This window comes from Engraulis encrasicolus, chromosome 12 (assembly GCF_034702125.1).
Source record: "Engraulis encrasicolus isolate BLACKSEA-1 chromosome 12, IST_EnEncr_1.0, whole genome shotgun sequence".
NCBI lineage: Eukaryota > Metazoa > Chordata > Actinopteri > Clupeiformes > Engraulidae > Engraulis > Engraulis encrasicolus.
The window spans coordinates 8,229,499-8,241,534 of NC_085868.1; the positions used below are offsets into that span (position 1 = coordinate 8,229,499).

Sequence of the window (12,036 nt, forward strand, 5' to 3'; positions counted from 1 at the left end):
GCCCCTTCTCCCCCAGGGGCCCCTTTAAATCAAAAGTGCCCGGGCACTATTTCTCCCCCATGAGGGGCCCCTTTAAACCAAAAGTGCCTGGGCCCTATTTCTCTCCCATGAGGGGCCCCTTTAAACCAAAAGTGCCCAAGCCCTATTTCTCCCCCATGAGGGGCCCCTTTAAACCAAAAGTGCCCGGGCCCTATTTTTCCCCCATGAGGGGCCCCTTTAAACCAAAAGTGCCCGGGCCCTATTCCTCCCCCATGAGGAGCCCCTTCTCCCCCAGGGGCCCCTTTAAATCAAAAGTGCCCGGGCACTATTTCTCCCCCATGAGGGCACCCTTTAAACCAAAAGTGCCCAAGCCCTATTTTTTCCCCATGAGGGGCCCCATTAAACCAAAAGTGCCCGGGCCCTATTCCTCCCCCATGAGGGGCCCCTTCTCCCCCAGGGGCCCCATGAAATCAAAAGTGCCCGGGCACTATTTCTCCCCCATGAGGGGCCCCTTTAAACCAAAAGTGCCCAAGCCCTATTTTTTCCCCATGAGGGGGCCCATTAAACCAAAAGTGCCCGGGCCCTATTCCTCCCCCATGAGGGGCCCCAAATCAAAAGTGCTCTGGCACTATTTCTCCCCCATGAGGGGCCCCTTTAAACCAAAAGTGCCCGGGCCTTATATCTCCTCCATGAGGGGCCCCTTTAAACCAAAAGTGCCCGGGCCCTATTTTTCCCCCATGAGGGGCCCCTTTAAATCAAAAGTGCCCGGGCCCTATTCCTCCCCCATGAGGGGCCCCTTCTCCCCCAGGGGCCCCTTTAAATCAAAAGTGCCCGGGCACTATTTCTCCTCCATGAGGGCACCCTTTAAACCAAAAGTGCCCGGGCCCTATTTCTCTCCCATGAGGGGCCCCTTCTCCCCCATGAGGGGCCCCATTAAATCAAAAGTGCCCGGGCCTTATATCTCCTCCATGAGGGCACCCTTTAAACCAAAAGTGCCCGGGCCCTATTTCTCTCCCATGAGGGGCCCCTTTAAACCAAAAGTGCCCAAGCCCTCTTTCTCCCCCATGAGGGGCCCCTTTAAACCAAAAGTGCCCGGGCCTTATATCTCCTCCATGAGGGGCCCCTTTAAACCAAAAGTGCCCGGGCCCTATTTGTCCCCTATGAGGGGCCCCTTTAAACCAAAAGTGCCCGTGCCCAATTTCTCCTCCAGTCCAGCCCTGGGTGGAAGGGAAGACAGAGGACAGACACACACACGGACAGACACACACACAGGGGACACACAAAGGGGTTTAGGGGTTTCGGGGTTTAGTACCTCCTAAAACAGGAGAAGAGGCTGCAGCAGCACGCACTCCTCTCTCTCCTCTCCTGCCTCTCCGCCTCCTTCCTCTCCTTCTCTTCTCTCCTCTTCTCCTCCTTTGCTGCCTTTTCTGCCTCCTTCCTCTCCTTGTCCACTCTCCTCTTCTCCTCCTTTGCTGCCTTCTCCACCTCCTTCTTCTCCTTCTCCACTCTCTTCTTCTCCTCCTTCTTCTCCTTCTCCACTCTCTTCTTCTCCTCCTTCCTTGCAGCCTTCCTCCTCTTCTCTGCCTCTTTCTCCGTCTTTCGTACTACTTTCTCCTGCTTCCTCTTGGCTGCAGCTCTGAGTTTCTCTTGGTTTTTCTGCATGCTTGCCTCCAAGTGAAGCCTTTTCATTTCCCATTTAGCATCAAACTCTTCCTCCTTCATCAGCTGCTCCCTCACGTGAGACTCCAGCTCTTCTCTCTTAAAGGAAAACAAGGAAAGTTTAAGGTCAAGGTATGCTGAGTGGCTGGCTCAGAATTGGCAAAACATTCCAGTTTGGAAAACAAATCATAACTAGACTGCCTGTGCAGTCGCCTTCGACTGCTTAAGGTATATCCCCGAAACGCGACGCTTCCAGTCCCCCATCATTCCTACCACTCCCGTCCACCATTTCGTAAACGTGTATGATACATACAGACGTGACATGACGTGCATAGACTTAAAACCAAACGACTTTGTGAAAATGAAGCAAAAAATGGGGCAAATGGTAATACTGTTTTAATGGTTCAGTGGATATACCACATTAGGTACAGTGTAATAACCAGTGTAACAATATTTAATACAATGTAATACCAGTGTAACACCGCCATTTTTTTACTTACATCATGTGTTTGTGCGTAAGTGGTATTACATGGTATTGCATATTGTTACACTGGTATTACACTATATTACATGGTATTGCATACTGTTACACTCGTTATTACACTGTACCTGATATTGCATATTGTTACACTGGTATTACACTAGTATTACATGGTATTAAATATTGTTACATTGGTTATTACACTGTACCTAATATGGTAGATTCACTGAAATAAGGTGTTACCGGGCAAATCAATCCACCCAGTCAGAAGTTATGGGCCAAATGAAAATTCCGCCATTTTGAAAGTGTTGTCTTCCAAACTCGAATCAGTTCATGAACCTACCCTAGAGCATTCACACACAAAATCTGGGACAAATCCATCCACCCGGTCAGTAGTTATGGGCCAAACAATAATTCGGCCATCTTGAATTAAGCCATCTTGAAAGTGTTGACCTCCAAACTCGAATCAGTTCATGAACCTACCCTAGAGCATTCACACACCAAATCTGGGACAAATCCATCCACCCGGTCAGAAGTTATGGACCAAACAAAAATTCGGCCATCTTGAATTCAGCCATCTTGAAAGTTTTGACCTCCAAACTCGAATCAGTTCAGGAACCTGCCCTAGAGCATTCACCCAAAAAAATCTGGGACAAATCCAAACATCCGTTCAAAAGTTATCGCGTTAACACGAAAGACCTTACGCGGCGGCGGCGGACGCGGCGGCGCACGCAAAACCATTACATCCCCGACGCTCCGCGTTTCGGGGATATAATAAAATGGCATAAAATGGCATAAAATTCACTTTGACTATTGTGATTTTATGCCATCGTTTTTTAGTCTGAGAACTTAGTAATTGTGGCCCCTGCTGGCAACAGGGGTGAGCAAAAACTCCCTTTATTTGATGTTTTACAAGGGCAATTGTGTGTGTGTGCTGGCAGCTACATACATGCAGATGGTCATCGATAGCTGGTATGTTGTCAGATATTAATATGTATATGTATTCATATTATATTCCATGTTTAGACGTGTCCCCTGTTATAAATTTGCTGTTACAAAATGGCAATGTCCAAGTCGTAATATGTCATTAAAGGCCCTGTGTAATGACAGCAGTGTAGTTCTATGGTATCTAAGTCCTTTCAATGACTATTACAGAGTTCCACTGGCGGAATGGCGTGCGTTGTTGGGCTACTCTAGGTGTATTTGATGTTTAGTGAGGGCAGCTGTGTGTGCAGTTAGTTTTACCTGGAGGTCATCATGACAGAGAGGCATGCGCTCCTGTGTCCTCCTCCTCTCCTCTCGAAGGCCCCACGTCAGGAAGACAACGGGAGCATTGCTCCCCTCTCCAGATGCCATGGATGTCTGAGGAGCAGAAACACACACACACACACACACACACACACACACACACACACACACACACACACACACACACACACACACACACACACACACACACACACACACACACACACACACACACACAGGCACACACACACACACACACACACACACACACACACACACACACAGAGACAGACAGACAGACACACCCCATGATCATGTTCCTCTATGGTGAGGCACTTGAAGCTGCATCTTGTATTGTGTTGTACACACACTATTATTGGCAATTCTACACATTGTGGGTCACATTAAGCTGACCTTCCTTAGTGGCACCCTCCATTTCGGTAGGGGTCTGTGGTTGGTCCACAGCGCTATAGTAGCCTATTTACCTGCATCCACCTGGCTGCCTGTTGCTGCAGCTCATCCATGACTCTCTGCCGCTGGAGGAACAACAGATCAACGCGCCGCTCTCTCTCTCTCTTTATCTGCTCTCTCATCTTCTCTATCTCCATTACCATCTCGTTCTGCCTCTCCAGAGCCTGGCGCCTAACATTACAGACTTACTATTATTACACTTGTTGCTTCTTGGTCAGTTTAATCAGTCAAGGTGGGGTTAGAGGTTAACCATTTTCAGAATATGTACTATTATGACATCACGTTGGGGACTCCCCAGAATCATAGGAGTCTATGTAGAATCTTAGAATCCTGGGGGAGTTCTCCCAACGTGATGTCATACCTGCAACCCGTTACGGTGGTCACAGTTTGTGCTAATAAATAAATAAACTACATGAACTTGGACCAGCAGTTGTGGAAGACCGTTATTACGGGGACATTACACAGTGGTCGATTTTTTATTTATTATTACAGTATTATTATTAACTCCATCAAGGAAGGAGGTTATGTTTTCGGTCACGTTGATTTTTCTGTCTATCTGTCTGTCTGTTTGTCTTGTTTGTCTGTCTGTCTGTCTGTCAGCAGGATAACTCAAACAGTCACAAACGGATTTGGGTGAAATTTTGTGGAGTTGTAAATAAAGGAAGAAGTGATTAAATCATCATTATTATATTGTTATTATATGTAGCCTATTTAGTTTCCCTCCACTTTGACCGGTCTTAGAGTTAACTGTGTGTATGTGTATTTTGCCACTTGATTATGTGCTTTATATGTGTTGAGTATTATCCAGGGATTCTTAACCTTTTTGACATTGAGGCCCATTTTTTTAGTGCAGAGTCTGTTCGGGGCCCATCAAATATTAACTTTATATTAACAACCCCTCAGTGTGTATATGCCGCTTCATTATGAGCATTACATGTGTTGCCTGGGGCACATCAACTATTAACCTTATATTACCACCCACCCCCCACCCTCCAGTGTGCATGTGTGTATTGCCACTTCATTAGGCTATGTGCATAGTATTGTGTATACAAGCTACTTGACATCTTAATTTCCCCCCAGGGCTCAATATAGCATTGCTCTACTCTACTAACTTCTCCTTCTCCATCTGGTCCTGGAGCTCCTGGAGGTGGCGGCCCATGGTGGAGATCATTGCCTGGCCCGTGGCGGTCTGCGAGGCCTGGTCGGCGCGGATCAGGGAGGCCTGGCGCTTGACCTCCTGCAGCTGCTGGTTCAACTGGCGGATGGAAGCCTGGAGCCTCTCACGCTCCTGCAGACGGGCAGCCTCCGCGGCTTCAAGGGCCGCAGTCAGACGGCTGATAGATAGATAGATAGATAGATAGATAGATAGATAGATAGATAGATAGATAGATAGATAGATAGATAGATCAAAATGGACCTCTGCCTTTCAGCCTCGGCAGCATCAATGGAGGTAGTCAGGACACTTGAGAGATAGATAGATAGATAGATAGATAGATAGATAGATAGATAGATAGATAGATAGATAGATAGATAGATAGATAGACAGACAGACAGACAGACATGCATACATACATACTAGGCTACATACATAGGCCCACTACTGTAGCTACCGTGCGCACGCACGCACGCACACTCACCGATTTTGTTCATCACCGTGCCGCACGGTGTCCTTCCAGGCCGCATTCTGCCGAATATATTCCTCTTCCACTGCTTCTAATATCAACCGGATGTCACGCTGCACGGCTGGTCTTAACTCCTCCAGAAGGGCAGGGGGAAATCGGTCCATATTCGCGTTCGTGTGATCGCTTCAAAATGATACTGAAATGCTGATTGTGCGCCGTTTTATAGTAACACTCGATAACCGAATGTCACGTCACAATAGGCTTCATGGCAACTGTAGTTGCTTGTTAGATCGTCTCTGTTGTACCAGAGATTCTTTTTTTTTCTTTTTTTAAGAATCCAGTCATAAAGACACAGATCAAACCTTGTCCCAAATTACGCAAGTAGGCCTATTTCAACATTATTAGGGCCTTATAGGGCCTACTTGTGCCTTGTGTCCTAAACCAACAGGCTAGGCCTACATTTGATTTCAGCCATTATCGTAGATTAGGCTAAGTCATGGGTCATCGCATACAGCCGCGCTTTTGCCGTCCTCTGGTGGTCAACATGCATTAGGTCCTATGAGTGTCCCTTCACGCCAAAGAGAGTGGTGTTGTAAAACGTGTTCATTCGATTCGAGGCGTTTGAGGAGGCCACTTCAAATTTGATAAAGTCCTCCAAGGACCGTATGAACACAAACCAGGATAGGCCTATCCCCCTGCACTTCAGACCTATTAAAGCAAGGCAAGGCAAGGCAAGTTTATTTGTATGGCACATTTCATACACCGGTGCAACTCAATGTGCTTCAAAAGGTAACCTTTTACAACAGACCCCACCTTCACAAGGTCCCCTAAACAAATCAGTTAGTTACATTGCAAATGTAATTTCTATCTTTACAAAGCATGCCATATTTCATGTGAAACTGCCTAACATTGAAATTTAGGGGGAGGGATAAGACGGCCCTCGAGACATAGGTTCCTAGCCTGGTCCTGACCATCCCATAACACTACCATTTCATTTCGTATTTATGGTCTGGCATTTGTTTGCTCTGAAGCGATTGTAGAAAGCAGGAAGTTTGCACTCAGTTATAGTTTGAAATTATTGGACACCTCTCACCCAATCGCTGGCAGTTACTCAACAACAACATAGCGCAGACCAATGGCTCTGGCGCAGATGTGTACGTCATTGTCACGAGCGTTCTCCCCCTTTCGTCCCCACGTGGGGGGCGTATTCGATTATTGGCTGTTTTCTGGGGGGGCGTTGCAATCAAAATTCTACTGCTGCAAGCACTCCACAGAGAAGCACGGCCAGACTACAGTAGTGGAGCCAATCCTTTGGCGGAAGTACGTAGGATGGCTCGCGAGGCTAATAGGTTCCTGCACCTATTGCTACAGGGTGTGGAAAACAGAGATTAAGGAAATCTGTTATTTCTGCAGACATCCCTGGGTAGGCTACTCGCATTTAATTGAATTGAATTGAATTGAATTGAATTTACAATTTGATTGCAGCAATTCATGTTTATGTCAAGGTCTGTTGGTTTTGTGTCTACCTGGCCAGAGAGAAATTCAAAATGAAAGGCCTACTAGGCCTATGCCATAACCGCACTTTCATTAAAATTATACTTGAGCTCACATAGGCTACTTTGAGATTAAAAAACATCGAAAAGTAGCGTACATGACACTGTGGAAATAAATGAAGACTTTTGTTTTGCAACACAATGAACTTCCTTTGGTTGGAAATAAATGTCCCAGTCAAAGTTAGTTGTATGGCAATTTCTTCCTGGCTGTATCGTACTGTAGGCCTACACATTATGTTTAGCATAGACCTTACTTTTTACATAGGCTAGGTACTTCCCATAGTGCCTAGGTCAAATTATATTCTTACTGTTAATATTATTTCTTATTTATACTGTTATACTATACTAGATACTGTTGCTGTATGCTAATTATTAGCCTGCTAGTATTAGACCTACATTATAGTGAGTGGAGCCATCTTCCATATACAGCTCCAGGCCACTTTATTAGAATAGCATGAAAAAGTTTATTTATTTCAATAATTCCATCAATAATGTTAAACTGTCATGGCGTATAGATTCATGGTCCAGTTTTTTTAAACTATTACAATCATTCAATTGTTTATTTTAGCATAGTTTGGGCTTCCAGCTAAAAAAAAACATGAATTTGGTAATTTGCATCATTAGAATATTGTGATAAAATCACAATTTTCTTCAGCAAAATTCAGTTCACATCAAATCAGTTGAAATTTGGCACTTTCTACATAACAGGCATTGTTCAATACTGGGTTAGGACTCTCTCTCTCTTAATAACTGCCATGATGCGTTTAACATTGAAGTCAATGGCAGAAACAGTGCATTGGAGTTATGGAAGCCCAGATATCCTTGATGCTTTGCTGTCAGCTGTTCTTGTTTGTTGACCTGGTGACCCACACTTCACTCTTCAATATACCCTGTAGATTTCCATGCCACGTTTTGGCACTAATTCACCAGTTTAATTCTAACTTACCAGAAATAAAACCCCATTCATTTTCAATGGGGTTTCATTTCTGGTGATTTAGAATTAAACTGGTGAATTAGCGCCAAAACGTGGCATGGAAATCTACAGGGTATATTGCACAGAAGTGTAAAATTGTGTGACCAGTTTCCAATGTGCAGTAAACATAGGCTTATAAATAAGACAACGACAATAATCACACACGCACACAAACTTAAAACACACACACACACACACACACACACACACACACACACACACACACACACACACACACACACACACACACACACACACACACAGTGTGCTGTAAGAAGACTAACATACTGATGAACAATAAATACACACACACACACACATACGTTTGAACAAAAATGAGGGCAGTCATGGGTAGTGACTTGTAGCCCAAAGGTTGCCGGTTTGACCCCACCTGCCAGGTTGGTGGGGGTAGTAATGACCTGTAACCAGTGCTCTCCCCCATCCTCCTCCATGACTGAGGCACCCTGAGCATTGTGCCGTCCCACCACTGCTCTCTTGGGACGCTATTGAGAGCTGCCCCCTTGCACGGTTGAGGTGTAACGGAGGCTAACTAGCACAGAGTTGGCGTGGAACGTTGGTAAACCTCCCTCCGATAGCCTCATACAGTCTCGTGCCGTTGGGCCGAGAGACTAGTCTCTTGGCCCAGCGGTATCGTACTGTGTCTCCCATTGCCGAACCGTTGTAGTTGACGAGGTCGCACGTTCGATCCCCGAGGGGGGTGAACAGGTGCAAGATGACCTCCGTCACAGTGGTGCCGTATGACCCGGATGGGAGTGAGGTTTAAGGGGGAGAGTGTAACGGAGGCTAACTAGCACAGAGTTGGCGTGGAACGTTGGTAAACCTCCCTCCGATAGCCTCATACAGTCTCGTGCCGTTGGGCCGAGAGACTAGTCTCTTGGCCCAGCGGTATCGTACTGTGTCTCCCATTGCCGAACCGTTGTAGTTGACGAGGTCGCACGTTCGATCCCCGAGGGGGGTGAACAGGTGCAAGATGACCTCCGTCACAGAGGCATAAATGCGATTTCGTTGTGTGCAGTGTGCGGTATTCACTTGTGTGCTGTGGAGTGCTGTGTCACAATGACATTGGGAGTTGGAGTTTCCCAGTTGGGCTTTCACTTACACTTTGTGAGGAATTAAAGGCAATAGAACTGACTTTGACTTTGTCAAATTGATGTGTCATCCTTCAGCCACTAGGGGGAAGCATAACCCAATACTAATTCCCACTGCATTACGGCAATATGCATCCTATCCCACCTACACTCCTCCAGTCATACCGCCTACTAGTAGATGCTTATGGGTCCATTAAATCAAAAACATAGTATGCCCCGTAGAACCTGATAATATAATAATTTCACAATGATATTGCAATTCTGAGGGGTGGAGGGTTCTGAGTTCCAGGCCCCCTAACTATAGTCCTCAATGGGGATTTTTGATTGGAGGGACTGTATTTAGTGACCCTGAGTACACATTACAGATCCTAATGGTTACGTCACAAGCCAGTAGGGCCTACTGAAGGAACATATAAACACACCCCTCCTGTCAAATTATAGGCCCCCTTTAGTGTGCAATGTATAAACTGTTTGACCATCAAATGACAAATGAACGTTTCTCACCTTTTCAACCACAAGAAAGTTTCTTGTGGTTGAAAAGGTGTCCAAAATTTCAGTTTATCTCAGTCAGAGAGTAATATTTAGTAGGTTATATGGAACCTAGTGAACTAGACCAACCTGACCAACAGAATATGTTTTATGTCTGGCAGGATAGTCTAGCCTCGCATCATAGAGGATCATTGTAGCTGGGCCATGAATCTGGCCTGACTCTGTCCTCTATTTACATTTAGTTTTGAATCTGGCTAGTGAGTCATTGGGATGGGCTCAGCACGGTTTGAATATCATTTGGTATCACAGCTTTGCCTATGGTGCGAGCCCAGATTATGCATTACATGTCATGTTCTGGCTTGCCAGGCAAGTTAGGCCTATATGGGTGCCGTATATCCAGAGACTGCCCAGACTCCAGAGAGAATTAGCAGCATTCACTTTTCATACGGGGATGACAAAAGGTCATCCCATAATGTCCTAGCAGCAATGCTTCAGATGATCAACAACAGCAACAACAACACCTCGGCCACCAATAACATCAACAAGTATTTACATAGCACAATATCAAAACAATACAGTCAAAGTGCTTTCAAATGCACATACACATACACAAACACATTCCTCCATTCACACATCAGGTCTTTCCACACACACACACACACACACACACACACACACACACACACACACACACACACACACACACACACACACACACACACACACACACACACACACACACACAATACTAGGATATGTTGGGAAGCGATCATAACAGGCCTAGTTTCATAACATGAGAAATAGACCTACAGGTCATGAGGGATTGGCATACTGGAACCAGGATGGCCATTGGCATGCTAGATATAGAAATGTCCACCAGAACCTCTACAGCTGCATGTTCACTTTCTGAAATTCTGATGATAAATCGATTCAGAGATATTGTGTGATACAGTGATAGGAGCCCATGAAATTGACGGTGTACAATAGCCACACCCTCCATGGGTGTATTACACCTCCATGGGTGTATTTTGGGAGCGTAATTTGAGCTTAAAAGTGTGGCTTTATTACAATATGAGAATGGAAATATAGGCTTGGGCTTCAAGGCTTTACATCAGTGGTTCTCAAAGTGTGGTCCGGGGACCACTGGTGGTCCGCGACAGAGATCAGGTGGTCCGCGAGGGGATTTCTATTTTTCCAAGACAAGCGAGCAGTATGGTATATTTGTAACATTATTACAAAGCTAAACGTAGCTGAAGTCTTATTTTCACCACAAGAAGACAGGCTTATAATGTGAATAAAACGTTAGGTGATCTGCATCGAAATTAGCAGTGTCAAACTAGCGCTCGTCAACTATCAATTCAGTTGACAGGTGGTCCTTGAACATTTTTTGGGGGACAAAGTGGTCCTCGGTCTGAAAAGGTTTGAGAAACACTGCTATACCTTAACTCTTGGGCCCCTGGGCCTGGGCTTGTTAGGCCCGTGCTGTAATCTGCCCTTGATTACAGTAGGCCTACATATACAACACATAAACCATACATGAAATAACTTCAGGTGCAAATCAAACTAATACTCCACGTGACGTCTTTTGGTAACGGTGCTGAGCAGCGCGACGATGGGAATGATGGCGGCTTCTTCTTCGTCATTAATCAGCGCGCGGCCTCCCGGTTGTCAGCTCCGTTTACAGTCGACGTGACACTAACCGGGGCTAGCATGCGCACCCCAGCCAGGGAGCCACGGAGCTGTCAACTTCAATCCATCCGCTCGCATTTCCATCGGTCTGGCCGACACAGGGATCCCCCTCCGGACGGACGCCGGGCCTGATTACGCTTCCAAACGGCACCATCTGCATGAGGCGTCTGTTGAATATGAAGCAGATAGCCGTGCTGATTAGGGAGATGGCACGCTGACGGGACATGATTAGACCTTTTTTTTTGACAAGGCCCCCCACGAAGCAGGGCTGGCTCAGCCCAAAAACAGTCCGGGCATTTTGGCATCAACCAGCCCCTCACAATACATCCCCCTTCCCCCCATCTAAATTGTGGGCTGGTCTGTATGGGGGTGGGGGAGGGAGCAGAAGCATCAGCCCCTGAGGACTGTAGGCCCACTACGAAAGTGCCCTCTATACCAGACCAGTCCAGTTCTGCCACGAAGCAAAGTCTCACTCACACGCCTGGCAGTTGCATGAGGTGGTTGTCTTCATGCAACACCAAAAATGATACACGGATGTTAAACTAAATTTAAGAACGTTTTTTTGTAAGACTGACCACTAAGACCTGTATGAGGAGAAGAGACGAATAAAACATGGCTGTCTTCTGAACAGTTTCCAAGAACAGTTTCCAAGTTTCCAAGAAGTTCATGAACAGCAGATAGGAGCATTATGTGTATGCCCAAGCAGCAGCAGCAGATATGTGGCACGTTATGGCATGGGTATGCCCGCCCCACGTTATGTCTA

General features: G+C 46.0%; 1 protein-coding gene across 1 annotated transcript; it reads right to left on the reverse strand.

The window, feature by feature from the left end:
* Positions 1-888: 888 nt before the first annotated feature.
* LOC134460274 (trichohyalin-like) lies at positions 889-5,624 on the reverse strand. The gene is made up of 5 exons (XM_063212724.1): positions 5,476-5,624; positions 4,951-5,172; positions 3,853-4,009; positions 3,365-3,481; positions 889-1,737 (listed from the first exon to the last, which is right to left on the reverse strand). The coding sequence occupies exons 1-5, from the start codon at positions 5,622-5,624 to the stop codon at positions 1,285-1,287; spliced, it is 1,098 nt and encodes a 365-aa protein (XP_063068794.1). The 3' UTR covers positions 889-1,284.
* Positions 5,625-12,036: the final 6,412 nt, after the last annotated feature.

Excerpts from the sequence above, each read along its gene's own strand:
- LOC134460274 (XM_063212724.1), bottom strand. The coding sequence starts at position 5,624 with ATGGACCGATTTCCCCCTGCCCTTCTGGAGGAGTTAAGACCAGCCGTG. Across the intron at positions 5,173-5,475 it reads CACGGTGATGAACAAAATCG|CCGTCTGACTGCGGCCCTTG; the intron begins GTGAGTGTGCGT and ends TCTATCTATCAG. Across the intron at positions 4,010-4,950 it reads GACCAGATGGAGAAGGAGAA|GCGCCAGGCTCTGGAGAGGC; the intron begins GTTAGTAGAGTA and ends CTGTAATGTTAG.